This window comes from Suncus etruscus, chromosome 1 (genome assembly GCF_024139225.1).
Source record: "Suncus etruscus isolate mSunEtr1 chromosome 1, mSunEtr1.pri.cur, whole genome shotgun sequence".
NCBI classification, from domain to species: domain Eukaryota; kingdom Metazoa; phylum Chordata; class Mammalia; order Eulipotyphla; family Soricidae; genus Suncus; species Suncus etruscus.
This window is the reverse complement of record NC_064848.1, coordinates 8,391,659-8,414,155: the sequence shown is the minus strand read 5'-3', so window position 1 is coordinate 8,414,155 and position 22,497 is coordinate 8,391,659. Positions and strand designations below refer to the sequence as shown.

At 39.8% G+C, this 22,497-nt stretch overlaps 1 protein-coding gene and 1 non-coding gene across 3 annotated transcripts in view; both read right to left on the bottom strand.

The window, feature by feature from the left end:
• Window positions 1–248: 248 nt before the first annotated feature.
• GLCE (glucuronic acid epimerase) overlaps window positions 249–22,497 on the bottom strand; it is a 202,611-nt gene continuing 180,362 nt past the window's right edge. Inside the window, exons 3-5 of one of the 2 annotated variants that reach the window (XM_049777861.1) lie at window positions 14,286–14,884; window positions 11,404–11,649; window positions 249–1,477 (exon numbers count right to left, since the gene is read on the bottom strand). In XM_049777861.1, coding sequence (XP_049633818.1) covers window positions 453–1,477; window positions 11,404–11,649; window positions 14,286–14,871 — 1,857 coding nt within the window. In that variant the 5' untranslated portion in view covers window positions 14,872–14,884 and the 3' untranslated portion in view covers window positions 249–452. The remainder of the gene's footprint in view (window positions 1,478–11,403; window positions 11,650–14,285; window positions 14,885–22,497) is intronic. The other variant, XM_049777862.1, reaches the window with a different exon arrangement.
• LOC126033476 (U1 spliceosomal RNA) lies at window positions 5,339–5,503 on the bottom strand. The gene has a single exon (XR_007504455.1). It is a non-coding gene; the product is annotated as a U1 spliceosomal RNA (small nuclear RNA).

Here is a 22,497-nt window from a genome sequence, read left to right as displayed (position 1 = left end):
TGCTCATTTGCTCTCAAGAAAGGAAATCTATAGAAAAGAAACATCACTTAAATTGTTGCACACAGTCCACTATTCAGGCTACACGTACATATTTACTGTATTACAGCACATTATTCTTTTTTAACGTATGCTTTCAACAGATATAAATAATCACATTTTAAAAGAGCCCCATGTTGTGTTCAAGATCAGTAATAGCTACTTCACAATCCTCTTCTCAAACAGAGGGACCAGACTAGCAGGGGAACTGCTCTAACTGCCACCTACATTACTAAATATCCAACCCATGGAATGCAATGCTCTCAGAAGATTGGCTTTAAGGATCACTTATCACCACAAATCAATCCACAAAACCCAGTGACTGCCTCTGCAAGTGTGCGTAACACTCTGCTGAGAGAGAGAGCTTAAGTGTCTGGGCAGAGGCTGAAACCTGATTTTGGCTTCGAGTTGTTGTTCTAGTTGTGCTTTGCTCTGCTTCCTTTAAGGTAGCTTTTCCATCGCTTGACAAATTCTCTGAAGATAGGGGACTCGTCGATGGTGCTGAGTAACTGGAGTTGATTGATGTGGGTGGTGTGATAGTCCCAGCGTGCGAGGTTGGGGGCTATGCCAAGCATGAAGTGACGGAGGTCATAGATGGTCCCTGAGCCAGTGTCATATAGTGGGAGCATGGCCTTGAGGGACTCCATGCCACGCTCATACAAGGACCTTGCCTCTTTCCCCAGTTTTTCCCCTGCAGTTTCTTTTAAGTCATAGAGTCCGATTAAAGAATACATAAAGCCATTTAAAACGAAAGAGCTGGGTGTGGTTGGGTACTCTTCGTACCAGTCGTGTTTGTTCATAAACACAGCTTTAACTCCATGCTGCTCGGAGAGAAACTTATAAGGGGCAGTCGCCCTTAAAGCTGAATTGAGGAATAAATGGTCTTTTGTTAACACGTAGGCCCTGACTAGTGTTGAGATGGCTTGCCCTTGGGCCATGGCAGAGTACCACCCCGGCTCTAAAGACTTGAACCCTTCTCCTAACTTACGGGTTACCATAATGGGCCAGCCGCCTTTCTCATCTTGGTTCCTTACCAGCCAGTCACTGGCAGCGAAAAAGGCAGCCATGTGTGCCGTGGTGGAGATAGTAATGTTGTCAAGAAACCCTTTCCCTTTTGCAATCAACTTAACCACCTTCTTGGGCATTATTTTGGTTGGCTTGACAGCTTTCGTGTTGGAAAGACCCACTCCTTTCCTGAGGTCAGTGATCAGGTCCCTGGTGACAGTGCTCCACGAGGTTCTGGGTCCAATGCCATAGTATATATCTCTCTCCTTGAAAGCGATCAGCTGAGTATTGGAGACGTAGTGCACCGTGAAGAGCTGATTCTTTTCCGTGGTCTCTAGGACCACGGACACACTTCCGTTTGTTAAGAACTTGAGGTCAAAGGAAATGATAAAATCTTTTGTGTTACCCAGTTGCAAGGATACACCCTCGCTGGTTTCTGTAGGGGGAAAATATACACAGACAAGTTAGCCTAAAAGAGAGGCTCCCAAATTTATGTGGTCAGCCTAAAAGAGTGGTTCCCAAATTTATGTACTTTTTCAGAAAAAGAAAAGAAACACTCAAAGAGACCCCGTGGAGTGGTTGGGCGGTGGTGCTAGAGGTAAGGTGCCTGCCTTGCCTGTGCTAGCCTAGGACGGATGGCGGTTTGATCCCCCGGCGTCCCATATGGTCCCCCAAGCCAGGAGCAACTTCTGAGCGCATAGCCAGGAGTAACCCCTGAGCGTCACTGGGTGTGGCCCAAAAACCAAAACAAAAAAAAGAGACCCCGTGGAACTTATTAAGTAAACAAACAGAATGCGTTCCTAATTACACCCACAGCAAGCCCCCCTCTTCTACTCCTAACTGGTCCAGCACACCTTCTGGGGGCAGAATTATTAAGACCTTGGAAAATACTAGACTAAAAGCTATTTGAATATAAAAGTCTACGGCAGGACTGAAGTGGGTAAGGTGCTTGTCCTGCACATAGCTGACCCAGGTTCAATCCCTGGCATTCCTTATGGTTCCCCAAGCACAGTCAGGAGTAATTCCTGAACGGAAAGTCAGAAGAAATTTCCGAGCATCACGAGGTATGGACCAAAACAAAGACAAAAACATGTTTCCAGCAATTTGTTTCTTGATGATCATTATACAAAATCTACACTTCAATATTTTGCTTTTATTATTATTGTTACTATTAAAGTAGCATAGTCAAGGATTAGGAGAGATGGTACAATGGCTAGGGCACTTGCCTTGCACACGCAGACAATTCTATTCTTGGCACCCCATATGGTTCCCTGAGCACTATCAGGAGTGATCCTTAAGTGTACAACCAGACTTAAGTCTTGAGCACTGCCAGGAGTGACCCCAAAACAACAACAAAAATTCCCAACAACAATAAAGTAACCATAAGCAAATGACAGAACTGATGAATCAGTGATGAGCATCAGGCCAATCTGATCATCTGGCCTATCTAGCTTATGTTGGAGGGTTAAAAAAAATGTCTATGGTATTGTGGACCAAATAACTTTTTTAGATCAAATGCCTGCTTGTCAATCATCAATTGATATTCCAGCATACGCTTCTGAAAAAGAAAGAAGTAAACAAAAACTGGTTCAGTAGATAATGCAAGAGAGAGGCTAACAGAATGTTTGGTTATATATGAATTCAACTTCTGTGTTCAAGGAATGTCAATAAGTGTTTGCCACCCTCTAAGTGCTTTGACATGAGTCCTTGTAATAGTTAATGTTATTACTCAGGCTTTATTTATTATTATTATTATTATTATTATTATTATTTTGGTTTTTGGGCCACACCCAGCGATGCTCAGGGGTTACTCCTGGCTGTCCGCTCAGAAATAGCTCCTGGCAGGCACGGGGGACCATATGGGACACCGGGATTCGAACCAACCACCTTTGGTCCTGGATCGGCTGCTTGCAAGGCAAAAGCCGCTGTGCTATCTCTCCGGGCCCATTACTCAGGCTTTATGAGTGAGAACTGAGACATAGAGAAATTAACTTTCAGGCTTTATGAGTGAGAACTGAGACATAGAGAAATTAACTTGCCTAAGGTATAATGGGATCTAATCTAGTTTGAACCCAGAACACCTACTCTTTCTTTTTTGGTTTTTCGGGCCACACCCGTTTGATGCTCAGGGGTTACTCCTGGCTAAGCTCTCAGAAATTGCCCCTGGCTTTGGGGGACCATATGGGACGCCGGGGGATCGAACTGCGGTCCTTCCTTGGCTAGTGCTTGCAAGGCTGACACCTTACCTCTAGCGCCACCTCGCCGGCCCCCAGAACACCTACTCTTTACTTACTATCTGACACTGAAAATGACAAATTTGTTTTTAGATTTTTCAGGAATTGAGAATAAAATTTCTGGAAATTAAACAATGGGCTCATACATTTAATGAAATCTGAGGGGTACTGGATAAAGAAGAGAAGATGGGCTTGAAAATTTTAAAAGAAATAAAGTCTTGTTTAAATTCCTAATCTACTTCCTTTTCTATATGCTACAATTTACTAGCTTTGAGATTATCAAGTTAAATCTTTTTGAGTCTCAGTGTCTTCACATGTTAGAATTGACAACATTTTTCAGGGCAATTGTGGGGAGTAAAAAAAAAAATAGGGACTTAAAACAGTAATAAATTATAGTGTTTCTGATTTCTGGCTTCAAAGGCTAATAAGATAATAAAAGCTTCACTATTTGATAAGTGACTAATAAGAAATTTCTCCTGCATGGTACCATGATGGCTGACTGCTAGAAATATAACTTTCTTTTTTTTTTTTTTGGTTTTTGGGCCACACCCGGTAACGCTCAGGAGTTACTCCTGGCTATGTGCTCAGAAGTTGCTCCTGGCTTGGGGGACCATATGGGACACCGGGGGATCGAACCGCGGTCCGTCCTAGGCTAGCGCAGGCAAGGCAGGCACCTTACCTTTAGCGCCACCGCCCGGCCCTGAAATATAACTTTCTAAATAGGGCTGATTTACCAAGAGCATATTAAAATCAAATAGCAGCAGCAAGGACAAAAATACATGTAGTACAAAATATTTAAGGGTGAAACATTAAATTTAGATGACAACTATCTAGTACGAATACTAAGCTATAAATATCTTGATCTGTACAGAATCTATTTTCAAAACACATTCACACATTATCTCATCTGATCCTTTCGATAACCTCTGAGGCTGGCAGAGCACGAGTTGTGACACTATAAAGATATGAAGGCTTTATCAGGTTAAAAGGTTTGCCCCAAACCAAACACTAATGAATTAATGACCATGAAAGAAATTATAGTTACTAGATCTATATCCAAAGAGGGTAAAACAAAAATGATGGTGAAAGTGGCCCCTTCATGCAACTAGAGCGGAAGAGCCCAATTCAGATGTGCCCCAGGGATGACGTGTAGAAAGTGATCTGGAGATAATATGTACAGTCTGCTTAGCCAGCAGAATACTAGCTTGGTGAGCTGACCGCTAATGTTCCCAACTCTATATTCTAGCAAGCAAGGTGGACATGACTATAAAAGATGCTTCATGACTTGATTTGATGGAACAGGTAATTATGGAAGTTACATCAATAACGTAAAGGCCCTGACTTTAACTTTATTTTTGCCACAACCAGCTATGTGTAGGAAGCATTCCTAGAGATACTTGAGGAACCATTGGCCTATGCGAGGCAAATGCCTGAACCCTTGTATTATTAATCTGACCCCTAAATGTCTTTTTTTCTTATTTTTTGGAGGGGGGAGGTAGAGGGCCACACCTGGTGGCTCAAGGGTTACTCCTGGTTCTATATTCAGAAATTACTCCTGGTAGACTCAAGGGACCAAATGGGATGCTGGGGATTAAATCCAGGTTGGCTACATGAAAGGCAAATACACTACACTATCACTCTAGACCTCTGAATGAATTTTTATACTGATTTTTTGGCTCAAAAGGCTAAAGGGTATGCTTTGTTTATAGGAGCCCCTGGTTCAATCCTTGACCCTGCATGGTCCTCCCTAGCACCTCCAGGAGTAACCTCGTAAGCACTAAGCAGGGAGTAGACACTATCCATCAACCTTTATACTGCCAGAAACGTCCCAAGTCCCCTCCCTCAACAGTGATTTTTTTTTGAGGGGGCGGGTTGTTTGGTTTGGTTTTAGGGCTACATCTAGCAATGTTCTGGGGATCATATAGGATGCCTGAAATTAAACTTGCTTTTGTCATGTGCAAGGCACATAGTATAGCTTTACCCCACTGTACTATTTTTCAGTCCTCCAAAGTAATTTTAAAGTATACTTCTAAAATACTGTAAGCTCTATTTGTTTTCTTTTTCAGGGGAGAACACTATCACAGTCCCCCACTATCACAAATCATGTAGTTGTTCTTCCCACCTTTGGGAAAATCACAGGGGTCAGCACATCCTGAGTGCAATAGACAAGACACACCCTGGGAAAACCTTCATGATCATCTTAGCAGGGGAGCCTGCTAGGTAAGTATAAGTAAAGCTCTATTTTATCTGGAAAATGGCAACTTGTAATCTTTTCTTTTAACATTATTTTCTACATCTATGGTAAAATAGAATATGAGAGTAGAACAGTCCTAAAACACTGCTGGATTCTGAATTATGAATCACCCCAGATAGAATTACATGCAGCAGAAAAGACTCGAGTGCTTATTTTCATGTTATAATAATGCCTCATTAAACAAAACTATTAACTATGACATCATTTTCACCAAATTACACAACCATAAATCTTTAGGAGTCCAAATGGGAGAAAACTGAAATGCTCAGAATTTGATTCTAATTTTTACTCTAATGTATACAAATCCAATAAAATGACATGGCTCAATCAGCTACGTTGTGATTCAATATAACAGACTTGCTCAAAGAACTCCAATAAAGTCAGGAATTGGGCGATAAAAGGAGATATTCATGATGCTTTGTTAGCAAAAATTGCAAAACATCATGCCTAAAAGGAAAAAAATGGAAAAGGAAAAAGTGCCAGTCCTAGAGGCAGACCGAGGGAGCAGGAGGAAAACTAGGGACACTGATGGAGGAAAGAAGATATTGGGGTGAAGGAATTGGTGCTCCAATATTGTACCCGAAAATCAATCATGGATAACCTTATAACTTGGTAGTTCATACCAATTCAACTAAAAAACAAAACAGGGGGGAAGGGTGGTAGTATAGGATGCACTCTGGGATCATCGGTGGAGAGAGGTCAACACTGGTGGTGGGAATGGCCCTGATTCACCATATAACTGAAATTCAACTATGAAGGGCTTTGTACATCACAATGGTTTCAATAAAATGGAATAAAAACAACTCATCAGGCCAAGAACCAAGAAAACCACAATATGAGTGAGATAACTGACATCAATACTAAAGCAACTCATATTTTTGAGTGACAAAGACTTTTAAAAATCATCTTAAAATGCTACATTAATGAATGAAAAAGTCTCTTGAAATAAAAGTCTCAGCAAATAAACAAAGTAGAAAAATGGCCAAAAGGAGCCAGAGAACATTTGTAGCAGCTGCAACCCTAGTTTGAACCCTAGCACCTCATATAGTTCCCTGAGCACCATCAGGAGTCACTCCTTGAGCACTGCCACTTATGGCCCAAACATCCTCCTGCCCCAAAATGTCAACTTCGGTTGAAAAAAAAAATTCATGGAGAAAAAGAAAAGAGCAACAAAATAAAACTAACAACATTCCCCCCCCCCCCCCAATCAATTTTCCTACCACAAAAATTCACTACCACAAGAGGGCATTAGAGAGTTACATAGAAGTGGTTGCAGCCCTCAATTTAAACTTAGTCTTCACAACAATCTTGTGAGCCTGTTTTTTTTTTTTGGGTCACACCCGGCGGTGCTCAGGGGTTACTCCTGGCTGTCTGCTCAGAAATAGCTCCTGGCAGGCACGGGGGATCATATGGGACACCGGGATTCGAACCAACCACCTTTGGTCCTGGATCGGCTGCTTGCAAGGCAAACGCCGCTGTACTATCTCTCCGGGCCCGAGCCTGGTTTCTAAACCCACAGTTCATCTACCTACTGGTCTACCTATATTTTGAGACCACTTCTTGTGCTTGGGTCATTGGTGACAGGGAGGGAGTTCTTGGGTAAAGACTCCAAGGGAGACTCCATAGTGCTGGGAGTGGGCAACATGTGATATCAGGATTTGAACCCAGGGCTTCCACATGTAAAGCATGTGCTCTACCACTTGAGCCCATGTTGGGCCCTTAACTCCACTCAGACTGATCTGAGAAGTAGTGAAGGGGGTTGACTATAATTATTACAACCATTGTAGAAAGGTACCAGGCAAGGTTCTTGAGTTCAGCTGGAAATCATGTGCTATCTGAAGTCTTCTGCTTTAAATCCAATAGATCACTTAAGGTTCCTGCTGCTTGAAATCCATGAGCCCAGCTTTCTGAGAAATTATTCCCAGAAATGATTAGAAGCCAATTTCCTGACTAGGTGTGAAACAATGGGCACATGTATTTTGGGTAACACAAAAGAGAAATGTGAAAAACAATGGTTTATAAAAGAACTTAAGAATGTTTTTTTGGAGGGCCGAAGAGATAGCATGGAGGTAGGTTTACCTTGCATGCAGAAGGACGGTGGTTCGAATACCTGCATCCCCTATATAGTCCCCCGAGCCTGCCAGGAGTGATTTCTGAGCGTAGAGCCAGGAGTAACACCTGAGCACTGCCAGGTGTGACCCAAAAAACCAGAAAAAAGAATGTATTTTTCCCTGAAAGACCAGATCACAATATGAAGCTCACCACAAGGAGGGGTGAGTGCAGTTAGAACACTAACAACTACCAAGACCATGTTAATGACTGAGAGAAGTAGAATGCCTGTCTTAAATACAGACAGGGTGTGTGGGTGGAGAAATATGGGGTGGATTCCCACCACTGGTGAAGAGGGGTGTTCTTTTTGTGACTGAAATCCAACTACAGTCATGTTTGTAATCATGGTATTTAAATAAAGGTATTTTTTTTAATTTTTTATTTTTTATTAAAAATTTTTTTTTTTGGTTTTTGAGCCACACCCAGCAGTGCTCAGGGGTTACTCCTGGCTCTGCACTCAGAAATTGCTTCTGGCAGGCTCAGGGACCATATGGCATGCTAGGAATTGAACCTGGGCCCATCCCAGGGCAGCAGCTTGCAAGACAAACATCCTATCTCTATGCTATCACTCCGGCCCCAAGAATGTTTTTTAAAATAATGTTTTCCACACAAAAACTATTACTATTTTCTTTTAATCAACTGATATACTTTGTAAAGTAATGAATAAGGCCCTACTCAGAATCTTAAGACTGAGAGGAGAAAAAGGATTAGGCAGAAAAAGCAAAGTTCACAACATGTATGATAAAGAACAGATACTGAGAGAAGAAAATGAGATGATGGAAATGAAGTAAATAAAATGCTTGGAGGAAGGGAAAGCTCACTTAATAAGATAGGACAGGAAAAACATTTCAATTCATTCCATTTTAAAATTAGAAAAAAGGAAATTATTTAGCAAATGAAACAAAACAAAACAAAACAAAAAAGCTGTATGGTTCTTTGTTGTAGGGATTCTGCTCTCTTGCGTGAGTAGGTGGGTTGGTGGGAGATGTCAAAGTTTAGCGAAACAGTGAGATAGAGACAGAGAGACAAGAGAGAAACAACGAATGATTGATTTCTGGTTTTTCAGAGCTTCACTTACTTAGATTTCTGTCTTTCCATGTCAGTCCCTATTTCTTTTCAAGTGTCTTTTGGAGTTTTATCCCCTCTGAGGTCCATTGTCTCCACAATGCTTCACCTCCCAAAGCTATGCTTCAATAAAATCTCATCCCTGATTTCCTTCTGCTCTGAGCAACCACTTCCAATGTACCATATTCTTCATACTATAAAACACACTTTTTGCTGAAGAGATAGCATGGAGATAAGGCATTTGCAGAAGGTCATTGGTTTGAATCCCGGCATCCCATATGGTACCCCGGGGCTGCCAGGAGCACTTTCTGAGCATAGAGCCAGGAGGAACCCCTGAGTGCCGCCGGGTGTGACCCCCTCAAAAAAAAACCCCATACTTTTTGTCCCCAGAAGATGAGGAAAAATGTCTGTGTGTCTTATGGAGCGAATACTGCCTAGAGCTGAAGCCTGAATAGGGAGGAGAGCATATGTTATAGTTTATGTGTGTGTGTGTGTATATATATATATATATATATATATTTAATAGTTTATTAAATATTTTAGTACACCATTTGCTTTAGAATATTCTTTTCTTGTTTTTCTCACATAAAAAGTATGTGTGTCTTATAGAGCGAAAAATACAGTAATTCCAACTTATCTCTCAGACAGTTGCATCAAATGTATTTCAGGAACACCCAGGAGATCAAAAACAAGCATCCTATTCTTAGCTAAAAAACTACCACCAAGGAGTTCCAACCAAGTTCCAACTCTGGTGTTTCACTGGGGGCGAAAATGTTAGAGCTCTCAAATTCATATGCTTGGAACAACCGCCTTAGCAATAATTAGTCTGATCTCTTGATTTGCAGAACAAAATCTTAATTTGTGGGGACCAGCTTTTGTCTTATCTGGAATATCCAAAAATGAACAATGAAAAATGTATTGCTCTACATAGAATTTAAGAGATTAAAGCAACTTCTAGACAAGTTCTAGACAACTTTGCAGTAGCTGAAGAAATCAAAATGAGGGTTACTGTAATCTCAAAAATTTTAACTACAAACAAAAATAATTTCCCTTGACTTAGACTATCTCCTATTGTGAAAAACTTTTAAAATACCTCAAGCTAAGTACTTTTAAACATGTTTATTATTGTATCATCCAGCTGATACTACTGTTTCACAATAAGCAAATTGCTCTATGGACCGAGTATAAGAAAAAACCATAGAGAAAAGAAGTTTTACTTATAGATGAACAATTAAAGGTCATCCATTATTTGCACTGCATTAAACAGTCATAAATCCATTACTTAGGGATATCTAGAATGAGATTAGTATTGAGGCTTTCAAGGTCTCTGAATCAGTTGTTAATAATCCAAGGCGAGAACACAGAGGATATTCTAACCTTTCTCTAGCATCTTGCAAGGTTGGTGAAAGCAGGGAACCAATGCTTCTTTTGAAAATGTTTGTTCATAGGAACTAAGCCTGAAGTATCACAATTATTTCATTATCTTTTAAAATAATGGATTCATGAATTCTCATGGATATTGATTAGTGGGGAAAAAATATACCCTAATTAACAAGACTGTCTTTGTAAAAGGGGAAATGTTGCATAAAATTAATTTGATTTTATAATAAAATTACTTTATATGAAGTCTGAGATAATTTATAACGTTAAAAGAATTCAATATGGAAAGTAGGCCTGTTGCTAGATGATCTTTAAAAAAAAAAGCTGCTGGTTAAAATAGAAAAAGGAAAGACCATATTCTCCATAAAGAAAAAAATCTTGGGACCAGAGAGATGCATGGAGGTAAGGCGTTTGCCTTTCTACAGAAGGACGGTGGTTCAAATCCCGGCATCTCATATGGTCCCCTGTGCCTACCAGGGATGATTTCTATGCATAGAGCCAGGAGTAAATCCTGAGCGCTGCCAGGTGTGACCCAAAAACCAAAAGAAAAAAAGAAAAAAAATCTTACCTTATGTAGAATAGGTTAGTTTTTGTTTGTTTTTTTTTTTTTTTTTGGTTTCTTAAAATTTTCTGGGGGACCCTCAGGGAACCTAGGTTAGCAGCATGCTATAAAAGGCTTTTACCCATAACATCATCTCTTCAGATGTTAAGGTTAAGGTAAACTAGTTTCTTTTTTGTTTTGGGGCATATCTGGCAGTGCTCGGGCTCACTCCTGGCTCTGCGCTAGATCACTCTTATGATCTCGTGCCAGGTGGAGTGTTAGGGGATTAAAGCCATGCCTGCCATGTATGAGGCAAGTGCCTTATCTGCTGTGCTATCTCTGCAGCCCCATAAAATAGCTTTAAAATGAAAGAAAACTAGGACCAAGCATGTTAAAGCACTTATTTTATAATGCTGGGTTCGAGCCCCAGCATCACCTTTTCCCCAAAAAAAACTGAAGTTTTCTGAAATAGTAAAATAAACTAAGGAACTTGATCATTACTGTGAAATATAGAGTCCTGGAGGAAAAAAAACACACACACAGTGCTGTAATCTGGATTTTAGTATACATTCTATGGCTGGGCCCTTACACAGTAAACACTCCTTTGATAACCCTGACTATAAGATGTTCTACTTTTAGGGATTCCACCTGGAGAACACCATTTATTTCTAAAGGCAACATAAAGCTCATGTGTTTTATTTTTAACCGTATAAATAATTTTAAGAGAGTAGTAAAATTTAATGTAAAACATTAAATTAGTGGGCACCAACAATACTTACCTGGAGCAATGAATTGCTTAACATTGGTAAATCTAGACTTGTCAGCCACGTTAGCCATAAAGCAGCCTTTTGGCACGGTCCAATCATTAGGCTTGCTGGTTTTGTCCCTGTCTTCAGCGGTTTCATAGACCTCAATGTGAGGAGGTTTCTCAGTCAGATTCTTGCTGTAATGACTTAACCCATACTGTGCAATCTGGATTGGGTAGAAATAGCCTTGTGGGCCCCACTGTGTGGATAAAGGTACGCCTAGAAGATAGAGAAACCAAGTAAATAATTATATCCAGATATCTACAAGCGTACTATTCTGAACACCATCCTTCACTGTTATGTCTGGGATAGTATAGGGTTAGCAACAATTTTTGAGTTCCGTTGTTACGATGTCTTCAATATTTCGGAAAACTCACACCAAATCAATCAGATATGAAAAATAAAGTTCAATGTTTATTCACAAATTTCTTAATAGATTGTATAATATGTTGTCGATTATCTTTGTTTTTGTGAAGTTTTTTTTTTAATCAACAACAAAAACAAAAATCCCTGGAAGTGCTCAGGGCTTACTCCTTGCTCTGCACTCAGGGATAGCACTCCTGGTGGGGCTCAGAGGATCCTATGTACTCCAAGAATTGAACTCAGGCTGACCAAGTGCAAGCAAGCATTTCATTTACCATATTACTGCTCTAAGCAAAACTTATTAAATGTTTGCCATTCTTAGTAATTTCCTATAAAGGACAAATATCAAATAACCAATAATATCAAGTGGCTAAAATTATTGTACTGTATGTATTGAGGAAAATATCTGTGGTTCCCAAATAATCAAACAAGTATTAGATGGACACAGCAACAACTAAAAAATTTTATGAGTTATGATGTAGCTTCAAAGTAGTTTAAGGAATTGGGGACCATCTAGGTGAAAAATCCTAGATTATAGTTAAAATTTCCATGTTTTTTTCTTTAAGAAAGGTTATTTTAAAAAATCAAATAGCATTTTTTAATAAAGGAAAGATTTATTTATATCACAAAGATGAGTGATAACAATATATAACTATGAGGCATAGGAACCAACAGACTATTAAAAGTTTTGTTGGGGCCGGCGCGGTGGTGCTAGAGGTAAGGTGCCTGCCTTGCCTGCGCTAGCCTAGGACGGACCGAGGTTCGATCCCCCGGCATCCCATATGGTCCCCCAAGCCAGGAGCGACTTCTGAGCGCATAGCGAGGAGTAACCCCTGAGCGTCATCGGGTGTGGCCTAAAAAACCAAAAAAAAAAAAAGTTTTGTTTTGTTTTGGTTTGGTTTTTGGGCCACACCTGGTGACACTCAGGGGTTACTTCTGGCTCCATGCTCAGAAATTGCTCCTAGCAGGCTTGGGGGACCAAATGGGATGCCGGGATTCGAACCAATGACCTTCTGCATGAAAGTTATATGCCTTACCCTCCATGCTATCTCTCTGGCCCTAAAAGAGTTTTTTTTAAGTGGTAAGAATATTAGTGAATCTGGCCATCTTCCTCTTCAGAAGATACTGATGGTAAAGATATCATTAAATGTTTTAAGTCAGGGGTCTCAAACTCAATTTACCTGGGGGCCGCAGGAGGCAAAGTCGGGGTGATCCTGGAGTGCAAAGTCAGTAGTAAGCCTTGAACATTGGGGGGGTGTGACCCAAACAACTAAAACAAAACAAAACAAAACAAAAAAGATTCCTCTAGGGCAGGGCCACAAATGTTGTATGGAGGGCCGCAAACAGCCCGTGGGCTGCGAGTTTGAGACCCCTGTTTTAAGTAGTGAGGCCAGAGAGATAGCATGGAGGCAGGGTGTTTGCCTTGCATGCAGAAGGATGGTGGTTCAAATCCTGGCATCCCAAATGGTCCCCAGAGCCTGCCAGGAGTGATTTCTGAGCATAGAGCCAGGAGTCACCCTTGAGCGCTGCCAGGTGTGACCCAAAAACAAACAAAAAAATTTTTTTAAGTAGTAAGAAAGTTATTTTATAGCAAAATTTGGAAAATAAAACTCAAGCCAAGTAATCTTAAAATGTACTGTTTCCCCATCATTGAAGTAAAATCAAATTCAATGTAGCTTTCTAGGTTTGAAATATAAATTTCAAAATGTACTGATTATATGTAAAAATAACCGCATCCCTGTCACCATCCCAAGTTTTAGACAATAAAAGATGAGATGTGATCTACGACAGGTGTTTGGTGTGACTTCAGAGAAAATAGTGTCTATGTATTGTTCTATTTTAAGAACTTTAAGTCTTCCAGAGATAGTACCACCTGATTAATCTGCTAACTAGACTTGTAAACTAGACTTGTAACTAGTACTTATAAGACGATCGGTTCACTGGGGAAATGAGTCTTCCTTTTCCTATGGCCTCTCCCAAGATAATAACTGTTTAACACAGCATTATTATTGTTGTTGTTGTTATTTTGGCTTTTGGGCCACTCCCAAAAACATGCTCAGGAATTACTCCTTCTGGCTATGCACTCAGAAATCGCTCCCGGCTTGGGGGGACCATATGGGACACTGGGGGATTAAACCTAGGTCATTCTTAGGTTAGCACTTGCAAGGCAAACACCCAACCTCTTGCGACAACCACTCTGGCCCCAAATACAGCATTCCTTGAGCTGTTATGCCTTAACCTTCCTGGTATTTAGGTTCTAAGACAATGATCCCATTTCATTAGGTCTGATCTTTTTGTAGTCTTGAAATAAGACCTTCTAGAAAGTGGCCTTAGGTTTAGGGTTAATATCTTCCTCCCTACTAAGTCAGATTTCTGCAAGATTTCTAAAGAATCAGCAATGCATACACATGCTATATTATTAGCACCTGAAGTTTCTTATTCCTCAACATCATCAAGTCAGACAAATGCAAGGAGAGAAGACAGATACCAACCTTCAACCCCACTTATACACTTGACTCTGTCTCGAACTTCCACATTGTAACCCTCAAATGACATGAACACGCCGTCGGGGTGGTAAGGGGCTCTCTGTGCATAGACTTTGGAATAGCTATGAGAGAATTCAAACCGATCATAGCCATCATACTGAACCACTTTCCCATAAACATCAAAGTATTTCTCTACCCAAGTGAATGGCAGAAAGACTTCATTTCCTTCTCTTCTCCCTTTAATGGTGTGTTCATCATTTATGAGGCAGTCGATTTCTTCATATTTGAGCCCCAACACCTTGCTTCCCCCATTGCTATTGAAGCTCCCAACTACAGGCGGTGCTTTCTGCTGCTCCTGTGGGAATGCCTCCTCAGGCTGTTGTTTGCCTTGGTGGTTCACATAGCTGTTACTTTCAGAGGCGGCTGCTCTTTTTTCTAATCCATCCACTCTGAAGCCACCACTCAAGTGTCGCGAAAACTGGATTGCTTTGTCACTGGAACACTTATTCCACAAAAGTACTGTCACCAAAGTGAAGAGCGCACAGATGATAATCAAAGTCTTATAGTTGACCCGGGCTGCCAAGCAACGCATATTCAGACCATACCTGATGAGAGGCAAAAAGAGAAATTCATGCAAAGTAGCACTATTAGTATCTCAGAGGGAAAGGCTGCTGTTGTCTTTTTTTTTTTATATTGAATCACAAGAGAACAATTTTATTAACTGCCTGCAATCTGTTCAGATTCATAACTACTGACTCAAATTTTTCATCATACACAGAGAAAAGGTAAACAGGTACAGCGCTACACCATGGCAGGGCTGGCGGTTGAAGACCATCACTTTCAGCCACCTGTGTCTTCACTTTATTTTTTTGTATACTTTATTCTTCTTACATTTTATCAGGAGGGAAAAAAAGCATAGATAAAGGTTTGGTTCATCTGGAAAACATACACAGATTTTAAACATTAGAAATCCAATTGTCTTAAATAAATTTATTGTTATAATAAAATATCAAAGTATAGCATGAACAAATCTTTTTTTTAATGAACAAATCTTTTTAATTATTTTTTTTAACTTTATTGATTGATTGATTGGTTTTTGGGCCACACCCAGTGGCACTCCTGGCTCTGCACTCCTGGCAGGCTGCGGGACCATATGGGATGCTGGGAATCGAACCAGGTCCCTCCCAGGTCAGTCGCAAGCAAAGCAAATGCCCTATCGCTGTGCTATTTCTCCAGCCCCCTTTGTAAATTTGATACTTAGAAATCATTGGATTCTTCATATTATTAAAAACTAATTTTATTTTTAAAAATTCTTCCTTTAGGGCCCGGAGAGCTAGCACAGCGGCGTTTGCCTTGCAAGTAGCCGATCTAGGACCAAAGGTGGTTGGTTCGAATCCCGGTGTCCCATATGGTCCCCCATGCCTGCCAGGAGCTATTTCTGAGCAGACAGCCAGGAGTAACCCCTGAGCACCGCCGGGTGTGGCCCAAAAACCAAAAAAATAAAAATTCTTCCTTTAGGGGCCAGAGCGATAACACAGCGGGTAGAGCATTTGCTTTTCATGCGGTAAACCTGGGTTTGATCCCTGGCATCCCATATGGTCCCTGAGCCTGCCAGGAGTGATTTCGGAGTGCAGAGTCAGGAGTAACCCCTGAACACACCAGGTATGCCCCCCCCAAAACAAACAAAACAAACATTCTTTCTTTAAAATATTTATAAGGCACATGTGCTCCTGGGGGTTCAAGCACACGGTTCCTATATGCACATATTGCCTGCATCTCCCCTCTTGAGATGTGTACTTTTCCTGTTTTCATGCTTGCTCGTGTATTGGAGCTCTCACCACCTTTGGAGAAGCCAGTGTTGTCTCTTGAGTGCATTATTACCCTCTCCCTTCCCTTCCTCAAAATTTCCAAATAAAATAAAACCTGTTTTGCTTATAAAAAAACTTTTATGTGTCAGGGCTAGAGTAATAGAATAGTGTGCAGGGCACTTGCATTGCACAGAGTAGACCCAGATTGGATCCCTGGTATCTCCCTGAGCTGGCCAGAAATGATTTCTTTTTTTGTTTGTTTTTGGTTTTTGGGTCACACCCGGTAGCACTTAGGGGTTACTCCTGGCTCTACGCTTAGAAATCACGCCTGGCAGGCTCAGGGGACCATATGGGATGCTAGGATTCGAACCACCGTCCTTCTGTATGCAAGGCAAACGCCCTTCCTCCATGCTATCTCTCCAGCCCCCAGAAGTGATTTCTAAGCATAGAGTCAAGAATAACCCTGAAGGGCCGGAGAGATAGCATGGAGGTAAGGCGTTTGCCTTTCATGCAGAAGGTCATCGGATTCCCCGGTGTCCCATATGGTCCCCTGTGCTTGCCAGGAGCGACTTCTGAGCATGGAACCAGGAGTAACCCCTGAGCACTGCCGGGTGAGCACCACCAGGTGTGACCCCAAAACAAAACAGAACCAAAAAAAATATTTATATGTCAACATTTTAATTATTGTCAGTTATAAACTTAACATTAACTTTAAAATAACAATCTACACAGGATCAAAAGATATAAATTATAATGAGGGTCAGAAATCTTAATAACTGTCAAATCAACAAGTTTACTGGAAGTTCACTGTATAACTCTATAATTGTATGCATATATGTGTTTGTATGTGTGTATGTTTTTGCTTTTAGACACATCTGGTGGTATTTTGGGGTTACTCCTGGCCCTGTGCCTGTTGGCGTTTGGGGACCATGTGTAACAACATGTGCTTGGTATTTTGAGTTATCTCTCTGGTTCAAATTGTGCTTATGCTGAAAGTTTTTCATAATTAAGCAATTGTATTATAACAAAATGACAGAACAGGAATGAGCCTCAATAGCCCCCTTTCTTAAAAAGTCTAAAATGTGAAATTGATGTTGACTGAAGTTAATGCAAAGTTTCTATTTGTATTGAGACTAAAATGATATTCAAGAATATCATGGGGAAATCAGGAAAAAAATTTATGGCATCTTCTGAATCTACTTTGTAAGAAGAATCTATCTTTGTAGGAATCTATCTTTTGAATCTATCTTTGTAGAAAGAACCAATAACCCCAGATAATAAAGAATTCTATCTTGCTGAAGAAGAGTAGTTAAGAGTATAAGAGAAACTAAGAAATCAAAAAATTGGCATTATGTGCTCCCTCAAGAGATTATGAAGTCATGCAAATATTATATTCAAGTTCATACTTTTTTTTTTTTTTTTTTTTTTGGTTTTTGGGCCACACCCGGTAACGCTCAGGGGTTACTCCTGGCTATGCGCTCAGAAGTTGCTCCTGGCTTGGGGGACCATATGGGACACCGGGGGATCGAACCGCGGTCCGTCCAAGGCTAGCGCAAGCAAGGCAGGCGCACCTTACCTTTAGCGCCACCGCCCGGCCCCTCAAGTTCATACTTGATAGGGATAACTCTCTTGCTGGAGATTCCTACTATGCAAAGTAACACCAAAATTGTTCCTTTCTAGTCAGCCATAAGGAAAAAACAGAAAACTATGGCGAAGAGATTGAAAGTTCTTTACCTTAATCTAGTAGTGAATTGCAGTTTCATTCATAGTAACTCCTTCAGAATCTGTCTTTCAATGAGACCCAAATAAAAAGAACATAACCTAGGGGTCTGAGCAATGGTGCAAGCAGTAGGGCATTTTGCCTTGCTCAAGCAAACCTAGGACAGACCAGAGTTCGATCCTCTGGCATCTTATATGGTCCCCCAAACCAGGAGCAACTGCTGATTGCATAGCCGGGAGTAAACCCTGAGCGTCACTGGGTATGGCCCCAAAACAAAAACAAAACAAAACAAGAAGAACATAACCTATCATTTATATTAAACCAAATGTTTAACTTTAATCTTTCAGGTCTTAAAACTATAATTTCTAGTCAAAGGAAAGTACTAGGAATGGAGAAACAAGTAAGACCTCTAAAGGAAAGTTGGCCCTATCTCCTAAATGGTTTGAAAAGAAAAAAGAAAACAGGGGACTTGGTTTTAAAGGAATATGAAGATTATAATAATCAGATGTTCATTTTGGCTATAGACTTGCTAAAGAAGAAAGATGGAAATTATTCACTGAGACAAAACAACACAAATTTGATCTCACTAAGTAAATAATACATAATGATTTTTTAATAATTCTGTTCAAGTTGTAAAATACTGACCAGATAAATTTTGAAATTTCAAAAGGTGAACAGTTATTACTCGCCTGCAATGTTTAAATAATATTGACTTTAAAAGCTAAAACCAGGGCTTTCTGCTGATTGGTGATAAGCTTCCTACTCATTTTAAAGCTTTTGCCATATCCATGAGCTTGATTAACCTTCAGGCTTAAAAAAATAAAGTAGCTTAAAAAATAACATGCATTCAAACACACTGAAATCTGCTATCTATTACTGACTTTAAAGGTTCATTTCCAGGGCTGGAGTGATGGAGCTAGCAGAAAGGCATTTTGCCTTGCAAACGCTAACCTAGGACGGACGGCGGTTCGATCCCCCGGCGTCCCATATGGTCCCCCAAGCCAGGAGTGATTTCTGAGCGCATAGCCAGAAGTAACCCCTGAATGTCACTAGGTGTGGCCCAAAAACCAAAAAAAAAAAAAGGTTTTTGCTAATATGACTTATAATTCTATAATGATTTATATGATTTATAATTCAAATATGATATATAATTCAAAAAACTTTTCTGTGATACTTTTCACATTCCTTTTCCTAACCGAATAGTAACCATTAGAATACTTCAGTAAAAAATTAAAAATATTAAGAGCAGTCACTATCACTGAATTTTTTAAATGTGAAATGTGAAATCATATTTTAGTTAAGAACCTTTAAAGATACTGAGCCAGAGCAATAGTACGTGTCTTGCATGCAGGAGATCCATGTTTGAGCACTGGCATCCTAGATGGTCCCCTGAGCAAATCCAGATGTGATTCCTGAGTGCAGAGCCAGGAGTATCACAAGTGTGAGTTCAAAACAAATTAAATAAAAAAAATTAAAGATATTTCATTCAATATGGCTTTTAGCTTTCTCTGAATAGAGACTTTATAAGATTCTCATACATAACAAATTATATTTATTACAATTCTTTTGGCATGAATTTAAAGAAGAAATAGGTGTTTGGGCCGGCGTAATAGTACAAGTGTATAGGCTACCTGCCTTGCACACAGCCGACCAAGATTTGATTATTACTGGTACCCTATAGTCCCCCAGGCAGAGAGAGCCAGGAGAGATCCCTGAGTGTAGACCCCCACCAAAAGTAGTTTTTCAACAGATAAAACCAACTATTTCTTTCTTTTTTTTTTTTTTTTTGGTTTTTGGTTTTTGGGCCACACCCGTTTGACGCTCAGGGGTTACTCCTGGCTATGCGCTCAGAAGTCGCTCCTGGCTTGGGAGACCATATGGGACACCGGGGGATCGAACCGAGGTCCGTCCTAGGCTAGCGCTGGCAAGGCAGACACCTTACCTTTAGCGCCACCGCCCGGCCCCAAAACCAACTATTTCAAATGACATATATTTCAGCAACTATGATGTGCAGCAAGTAAGGCATATTATTTCTATATCAATACATGAGATTAGGGAGACATATGCATAAAAATAATGTTAGGAAATATTAACTGTGGAAAACCAACAAACTATAGATAGCCCATAATTCTCCCTTCACTTTCTAAGGTACCAAGTTAAACTTCAACATGTACTATAAAGATAAAAAGACAAGCATACTCCAAATTAGGGTGCTGGCATTCAACATTGTGCTTGGCTGTCTCCCCACATAATTGTTTTGTCATTATCTATACTGTCAGTGTATAAGAGAGGAAATGATCTCTCACCACCAATCTAGAATATCAGTTCTCACATTCACTAAGTCCTTACTTGGCTTTATTTTTCTTAAAAGCAATTATTACTACTTGATTATTTATTTATTTATTTTTGGTTTTGGGGTCACACCCGGCAGTGCTCAGGGGCCACTCCTGGCTCTATACTCAGAAATCATTCCTGGCAGGCTCGGGGGACCATATGGGATGCCGGGATTCAAACCACCGTCTTTCTACATGCAAGGAAAATGCCCTGCTTCCATGCTATCTCTCTGGCCCCTATTACTACTTGATTTAATCCATATTTTAATAATCAGTATTGCCAATCCACTAGCATCTAAGCTTCATAAAGGTTGGGATCTGCTTCTCCTGGCCACTTCTGGATCTGTAAGTTTGAAAAGGTGCCTGGCTTGAAGCCACAGAGAGAGCATCTGAGTGTTGAAATATTTGCTTAGCATATAATCCTTGGCACTCCAAATGATCCCTCTATCCAGACTCAGGAATAAGTTCTGAGCAATGCTGAATATGAACCCTCTCTCTGACCCTCCAAAGTACATGAGGCTCATAGTAGGCTTTGGGGAGGGGTCACACCTAGCAATGGTCAGAATGGCCTTAGCTCTACATTTGGGAATCTCTCTTGCAATATTCAGGTGACCATATGGGATGCCAGGGAACAAACCCAGGTTGACCATGTGTAAGAAAACGCCTTACCTATTGTATGACCTCTTCAGCCCCTACACTTGGCTTTCAATAAAGACCTGTGGATTGAATGAACACTATTACATATGCAACTAAAAAAAAAAAAAAAGAAACTAGAAATATGCCTGTTTTTTTCTATATTTGGATATTCAAAATCACAATCCAAATAAAAATGAACATAACTGACAACAGAATATGGATTGTAATGCTACCGCCAACTCTTTAAAATAAATTTACAATTTAATTACTGCTGTTAGTAATGTTCCATCTGTATACTGCTTGACAGACCAAGATTAAACTACATAAATGATAAAGTATTCCATGAACTATCTAAACCAAAGGAGAACTCCCTAATCTTTTTGGTGGTCAGGACCCTTCCAGTACAGGAATAAGAAGTATTTTCTGCCACATAGTCACCATAGTAAGATAAAGGGAAGAGATAAGTTTGCCAGACCATTTTGTTTTGTTTATTTTAATAATGAAGTAAAAATTATCTGTTTCAGTGGATCGGAGTGCTTCAAATATGATTATATTTTAGACAAACATCTAGAATAAATGAGCAGAGGGTATCTAGTATATTTCATTAGCCATGTTCTATAGGTAGGACAAAAGCATAACAGCCCACAAGAGATCTGCTAAAGAAGCAGACAGGGAGTGCTTGTTTTGGCAGCACATATGTTAAAAAAGATCGGGACAGGATGAGAATTTTTAAATGATTAAAACTGATGCTTCTCCCTATATTGCAGATGATATCACTGAGGGCCTGTGATAAATAAACTAGGTGACACAATTATTTGTGTGATCACAAAACTAGTATTCAGAAATTCCTATTCAAATTTCTCTCATTCTAAACCCTGTACTCAAACTTAGGCGCCATTGGGAATATTTGAGCAGATACATTTAAAAAGTCCTCACTGAAAATTAGCCACAGGTTCTTGGAAATGGGCTTTAAGCAAACAGTGTATAACAAAATCAGATGCTGCCATTATATCATGTTTCTTTGATGTCCACTGGCACTAAGCTTTCTTCTCATCAACAAAGTGACCTTAAATGAAGGGGCACTAAAGACTTGCTGAATTCTAGTTTTGAAACTGAATGCTAGTTATATTACAAACTATTTTCACATAATACTATTAATTTTGAAACAAACTGGCCTACATAGAGTAACACTTTTGGGAAATGTTATCTCATTATTCTAATTCTTAATTATTAGCTTTTCTATATAAAGGTACTGGAGATTTTGAACTTTCTTCAAACACAACAGTATAATTATATGTTTCAGATAGAAAAGGAAAAAAATGAGCCATCATTATTAATATTTATGAATATATAGTCCAACAAACTACTTGGTCTCCAGGTGGATTCGAATAATTAAATGCCTGAAAAAAGGATTCTCATAACCCCATAAATCTAATAGTTTACAAATGTATTACAGTGACTCATTTCTGCTAATAATAATGGTGTTCTGGGATAATTTGTGAATCAAGGCCTCTTACAGAGATGAAAATAAAACTGTTTCATCAGTTCATGTAAATTTAAGATTTGTATAGTATTGTACATTTAAAAGTAAGAGTAAATTTAAAACTCCAACAAGCGTAAATAGCACTAAAAGACCTCTAAATAGAGAGAAAGAAAGAAATGTCTGCCATAGAGGTGATGGAATGGGAGTTGGGACACTGTATGACTGAAACACAATCATG